Source organism: Bactrocera neohumeralis, chromosome 3, assembly GCF_024586455.1.
Source record: "Bactrocera neohumeralis isolate Rockhampton chromosome 3, APGP_CSIRO_Bneo_wtdbg2-racon-allhic-juicebox.fasta_v2, whole genome shotgun sequence".
NCBI classification, from domain to species: Eukaryota; Metazoa; Arthropoda; class Insecta; order Diptera; family Tephritidae; genus Bactrocera; species Bactrocera neohumeralis.
In genome coordinates this window covers 71,017,919-71,024,656 of record NC_065920.1, presented here as the reverse complement: position 1 = coordinate 71,024,656, position 6,738 = coordinate 71,017,919, and the positions used below count along the sequence as shown (strand labels likewise).

At 32.2% G+C, this 6,738-nt stretch overlaps 1 protein-coding gene across 8 annotated transcripts in view; it reads right to left on the bottom strand.

Annotated features, from left to right (window-relative positions):
- Positions 1–6,738, bottom strand: part of LOC126753023 (protein FAM102B) — a 195,577-nt gene continuing 188,839 nt past the window's right edge. For 6 of the 8 annotated variants that reach the window (XM_050464115.1, XM_050464114.1, XM_050464119.1 and 3 more), the window contains 2 exons: positions 3,716–3,921; positions 1–3,646 (listed from right to left, as the gene is read on the bottom strand). In XM_050464115.1, the coding sequence (XP_050320072.1) occupies positions 3,528–3,646; positions 3,716–3,921 (325 nt within the window). In that variant the 3' untranslated portion in view covers positions 1–3,527. The remainder of the gene's footprint in view (positions 3,647–3,715; positions 3,922–6,738) is intronic. The other 2 variants (XM_050464122.1, XM_050464117.1) reach the window with 1 other exon arrangement.

Here is a 6,738-nt window from a genome sequence, read left to right as displayed (position 1 = left end):
TTATTTGTTTTTTAATTTCCCTAAGCGCAGCAGCTATGTATACAAGCCTGTCTATGCAAGTAAGTTGGTTGCTGTTTAAAGTGACAGCATGCAAAATGAGCCTAACGGTCATGCGCAAGAACGTTTAAATTGTAAGCTGTAGTTGTACTCTTTTTCAAATAGTTGCATTACTAATATTTTTTAATTTTTTAAACTTTATTTTTTAATTTTTGAATTTAGCATTATTTAACTAATTTAATGTTTAAGTGCTTGCCAAAAATTTGCTAATTAATAACAACGCGATATTTGCTTTTGTGTACACATTTGTTATGTAGTTTCGTCAGATATTTTTCATATTTTTGAATTTTTTTTTTATCCATAAAATTTTAAGTCAACGTACAGTGGCAACTCTGCAAACATTTTGCAATTTCAAGTGAATTTTGTAGCAAATTTAGAAAATAATGCTGATGATTAACTACAATTTTTTTAAAACTACTGAATTAGAATTTTTTTTATTTAATTTGAACAAAAAAATTTAATTTGAAAAAAAAAATTAATTTTTTTTGTAACTCATCACTCTCGAAAATCACCGCTATAAACCCAATTTACACGGCTAATATTGAAAAAAAAGTCTTCAATTTTCATATAAAATATTTAAAAAGCGGGCTTAGTCCAAAAAGTTGAGGTTATGTACCTGCTTTCCATAACTGAAATGCAGTTAGAGCTTTTTATTGTCTGCCAAGCTTTTGCACTTTACTAAATTTTTTTCTAATTTTGTTTTCATATAAATATTAAAAAAAACTTACTTAAAAAAAATTGAGGTTATGGTTCATCATCTTGCACCACAGAAATGCATTCATTCGCCTCTTTTCGCAGTCTACTAGAAATGTTATTTATTTGAAGATTTAATGAATTTCGACCGCAGAACTTCTCAATTTCTTGCAGACACTGCAGAACCCGCGTCTTTATAGTGACTACCTTTCTGAATATGATCGTTCTAATATAATCAGCAGTCTAATATACTCCCAACGTGCTTTTAATTGCATTTATTTAAAGGAAGGCATCAATTCTGTAAGAAAGGTTAATCTGCTGAGCTACATAACAGCCCTTGGTTGGATAAAGTCCGAGTCATTCCGGTGCGTAGAACCGGCTGTTGTAGGAATGACATATTTGGATCTTACTTCAGAAAAGTAGTGAGCTGTTGTTGTTGTTACGGTGGCACAAAATAGTCTCCTATTAGTTTTAGAGCATACTGTTGAGCTGACAGTCTTTCGCTGGGAAAATATGAGACAGTTCGGGCTACGTGTGTCTTCGGGCACTGTCTTTGAACGGAAAAATTTTTACTGCCTTTCGCACAAAGTGACTGAAGTTGTATTTTCAAGCTTTTTAAGCTCTGCAGTCCAATTGAGTTTATTTTCGGTAGGCAAAAAACTTAAAAGGACTTCACTACAGATAAAAGCTTTTGCTTTCTTGGCAAAAAAAAGCTCATCGGCCGTTTTGCGATACGAGTTCGTGCGCCAATCTTACAAAACTAAGCTGAGTTGATTAGATTTTGCATTGCAAAAGTTTAAATTTTTATAATGTTGTTGTTGTCTCAAGCTTTTTAAGTTCTGTAGTCGATTTGGGTTTATTCTTGCTTTTTAAGTTCTGTAGTCGATTTGAGCTTATTCTTGACAGGCAATAACATCACCTGCATATTTGCTGATTTTTTCTGATCAAAAAAAGCTCATACTTTTTTGACTCAAAACAGCTGCAAATAAAAGCTCATCCGCCGTTTTGCAACAAGTTTGTTCTCCAGTAATACAAAATGGTTCGAAGCGCAAACGTTCGAATATTGTGTTGTTGTGTTTTAATGCTTATTTCAAGCTTTACAGTCGATTTGAGCTTTTTCTGTGTGGCAAAAGTGATCATTTTCAAAAGTTTTTGAAATATAAGTTAAAAATGATAATTCTCAAAAGTTTTTGAAATGTAAGTTAAGAGGGATAAATTTCAAAAGCATTGCAAATATAAAGCTTGATTTGAAAACATAAATGTTTAAAAATTGATATTGCTGTTGTTTTTGCAAAAGCTCCACAGTCGATTTGAGCCTTTTCGTTTCATCCGAAGCCATAATTTTTAAAAGTTTTTGAAATGTAAGTTAAGAAAGCTGGTTTTTCAATACAAAATTTTAAAAAATTGCTATTATTGTTGTTTTACAAAAGCTTATTTTAAGCTCTGCTCTCGATTCGAACTTTTTCTATAAGCTTTTGAAATTTATGCCACCAAATGATCAAATTAGGCTTAAGAGCTTTCGAGTTTGTTTTAAGAAAGCTGGTTTTCTAATTCAAAAATGTGAAATATTGCTACTATTGTTGTTTTACAAAAGCTTATTTCAAGCTCTGCTATCAATTCGAAGTTTTTTCGTCTTATTTTTAGCGTCCAAAGTTATGCCGCCAAATTAGGATATAAAGCTTTCGATTTTTGTTGTAGTTAAATACAAAATCAATTTCAAATATGCTTTTCGGCTACTTTTTTTAAGCTTGCCTATCACACGCACCTTTCTCAAATATTTTTAACCGCTTTCTTTGTCCGTTCCATTTTTGTTGAGTCTACTATTTTTTAAAACCAGCCAATATATACAAATTACTCACTCTTTTGAACGTTGCCGAAAGTTTAGCTTTGTCTAAAGAGCCGAAACGCGTTTGCTGATTTTGAAATACAGCCGATTTGAGAGTTTTGAGGTTATGTTGTATGTATGTATGCAGTTTGCTTGCATTATTTCTAACACTGGACGCGCCTCACTTTTATTTTTGCGGGCGAAAGCGTACTTGATACCGTTAAATTTGAAATTTATACGCTTACAAGTTGTTGTTGTTTGTGTTTGCTAATTTCGAATTTCAGCTTAGTGATTATGGCTTGAGTTGGGTGATGTTTGTGATGGAGTTGGCTGATGGATTAATGATTTCTAGGATTTACATGTTGTTAGTGGATATTCGAATGAAATTTGTTATGTTTGTATGTAGTTAGTTGACATATGGTATGTATGTATGTTTTATGCTTAATTTTTGCCTTTTTGTTGTTGGTTAGTTTGCTAGTTCTTCGGCTGACTACTTGCTTTCGCATACACTTGCTGTTTGTTTAGCTGGTTTTGCTGGCTTACATTTTCATTACAGTTACAATTTTTCTTTAGCTTTAGCATTTTTATGTATTATGTATGTATGTATTTATTTATGCTATAAATAATTTTATATTTATTATTAGTTTTGCATTTTATTTTAAATTATTTATTATTTATAAATGTGTGTGTATGTATGTTGTATATGGTTGCTGCAGTTTTGTAGTAGTAGTTGTTGTTGTTGTAGTTAATGCTGTTGTTGTTATTACTGCTTTTGTTGGTTGGGTTACGAAATTCCTTTGTTGCACTTCGCTTCCGCTGCGGCATGCCACACTACTTTGCTTATGTATGTGCGGGCACGTCTGTATGTGTATACGTATGTTGCTGTTGTAGTAGTTAGTGTGTAGTTTGTAGTCTTCTTGCTTCCGGCTTACGAGTCTTACAATTTACGCTACTATCTTGGATTCTTCATGACCACCTGCTTGAAGGCGCCGGTCGGCACGCGCGCTTTCACCTCGTGACTGCCCAACGAGGCGGTGCCATCGCGTGCTATATACAGCTGCAGGCCGGATGCTAAGCGAGAAGAGAGGAAAAAATATATTTACTTGCTTTTTATGACAATATAACGGCATTGCTACTCACTCTCCGCCGATTCGGCTAACTGATCCAATTTGGTATCCTTCAGTATTTCATCGATTAGCGAATTGGGATTGACGCGCGTCTCCTCGACGCGATCCGATACGCGTGGCCCATCGTCCAGCGGTCCCTTCTTGCGCTTCTCAGCCGCATTCTTCATGCGATCTAGAGATCCTGTTTCACTTATGACTAACGAACCGGAACTGGGGTTCCTGAAGCAAATGTGACGCAGGCGTAGTGGTGTGGTGAGTTGTAAGCGTACATAGTGTTGTTGTTAGTTTGTTGTAATAAAGTGCGAAAATTGTATAATTCCACATTGCAGTCGCGTTTTTGTTGTTTTCGGTGTTGTTTGTTGTTGGAAAAGAGCATAAAAATAAAAAAGGATTAAATTAGCTTACAATTATATGCAATTTTTGTTGTAAATATTGGTACTAACATCTAGGTATGTATGTAAGAATGTTTTACTAACAAAAAATGAGACAAGGTAACATATACATATAACGGTACAACTCGCGTAGAGTCTTTTCTGCTACTACTTGGCTATGCAAACAGCTACAAAAATTTGTGTGAGTTGTTGTTGCGTATTTGTTGTATTTTGGACAGGAGTAAACGTTCTGAGACAAAAAAGTTGATGCATTAGACAAAAATTTCTATCACGTAATGAAAAAATGTTCACAAAAATTATGTATGTGACGCTAGGTGTACAGTGTTGCATTAGATAAGACGAAAGTGTTGTTGCATTACCAGCTAGTGAGTGGTGAAGAGTGGGTAGCACGGCTTAAGGTGTTGAAATAAAATGTGTGTGGTGAATAGTGGGTAGTACGGCTAAAGATGTTGAAATGAAATGTTTTTCTACCAAAAATTAAATTTTTTATAAATAAAATGCAGGACAGCACATTATTTCGTAGCTTATTTACAAAAATATGTGTTTATTACATACAGACATATAAGAAATATGTTATTAATTACTATGTTGAGGTTAGATTTGAGAAACAAATGTTATTTTGAGGTTAGAATTGAAACAAAAAATTATGTTGAAGTTAGAATTGAAAAAAAAAGTATTTTGAGGTTAGAATTAACATAAAAAAAAAATTATTTTGAAATTTAAAAAAAAATATATTTTGTGGTTAGATTTGAGAAACAAATGTTATTTTGAGGTAAGAATTAAAAAAAAGTAGTTTAAGGTTAGAATATACAGAAAAAAATATTTTGAGGTTAGAATTTACAAAAAAAAATATTTTGAGGTTAGATTTGAATTTTTGATTTAAAAAATAAAAAAAAATATATTTTCTGGATGGGTTTGAAAAATAAGGTTATTTTGACGTTGGAATTGAAAACAAACAAAAACTATTTTGAGATTATATTTGAGAAACAAATATTTTTTGGAGGTTAAAAGTGCACTAAAAACTATTTTGAGGTTAGAATGTAGAAAAAAAAATTGTGAGCTTAGAATTGAGATAAAATAATATTTTAAGGTCAGAATTGAAATAAAACATTATTTTAAGGTTAGAATTGAAATAAATCATTATTTTGAGAACAGAATTGAAAAAAAAAAAAAATTATTTTGACGTTGGAATTGAAATAAAAACTTATGTTGATGCTAGAATTGAAAAAAATTAATTAGATTTGAGAAAAAAATGTTATGTTGAGTTTAGGTTTAATTATCAATAAAACACAAATCATATTAAAAAAGAAAAAAGTGTTAAAAATGATAAGAAAATGTTTAAATATGAAAGAAAAAAGTTTTTGTTGACAAAATTTGAGGTTGGGTTGCAATATAAAAAATGTATGCCTTAAAATTTCTAAATTTATTAAAGATAAGTTAGTAGAAAAGTTAAATGTTGCGTTTAAAACTAAATCATGCGTTATTAGTTTGAGGTTAGGTTATAATATAAAATTTTTCTTTCGAAATTTTTACTGAGTGAGTCGAAATTGTTAAAAGAAGTAGCAAAAAAACACCCTATAATGCGTAAAAATTTAAAGCAAGTCACGAATCAGGTCAAAATATTAAACTCAGTAGTTTTTCATATAAAGAGAGGGAAAGAGAGAAAGAGAAATGTCAGCATTCGAAATTTTTTTTTCCTTTAAATCAAACTTTTCGTTGAATATATAATTCAACAGGGTCAAGCGAACCAGAAACAAGAAAAACAATAACTTCAGCTGCTATAAAGTATGTAGTACACCCTTCAGGAGCATTTCTTATAGCATTAAAGTGTTCAAAAGGCTCTTTATCTTGATTTTGATAGGTCAGTTTGTACGGCAGCTATTAGCTAGGTTGGACCAATTTCAACAATTTCTTCGAAGCCTATAGCATTGACTTGGACAACAATCTCTGCCAAACTTCGTGAACTTCATACAAGAACTTAATTTTTATCGTTCAATTTGTATGACAGCTACATATATGCTATAAGGATCCGACATGAAAAAGTTTTTCCAGAGATTATATCGCTGTCTTGGAAAATAGCTCCTGAAAAATTTCGTGAGGATATCTTGTAAAATAAAAAAGTTCTTCATACAAGGAGTTGATTTTGATCATTCAGTTTGTATGGTAGCTATATGCTATAGTGATCTGATCTGAACAATTTATTCGGAGATTGCACCATTGCCTGAGATAATAATCCATGCCAAATTTCATGAAGATACCACGCCAAATGAAAAAGTTTTCCATACAAGCACCTGATTCCGATCGTTCAGTTTGTATGGCAGCTATATGTTATAGTGGTGTGATAACGGCGATTCCAACAAATGAGCAACTTATTGCCGAGAAAAAGGCATGTTCAAAATTTCGGAACCATATCTCAAAAACTGAGGGACCATATCACGTTTATACAGACGGATGGAAAGACAGTCGGATACGACTCAATCGTCTTAGGTCGTCAGGCTGATCAATTGTATATACTTAACAGGGATCTAGATGGTACAAATTTCATGGCAAAATCGAATCAGACTCAGATAAGGAGTTAACGGTTTATACAGGCTTAAGTCTCATTGTTACATCGATAATTTAAGTCTAAAGATTCCGGTTACTC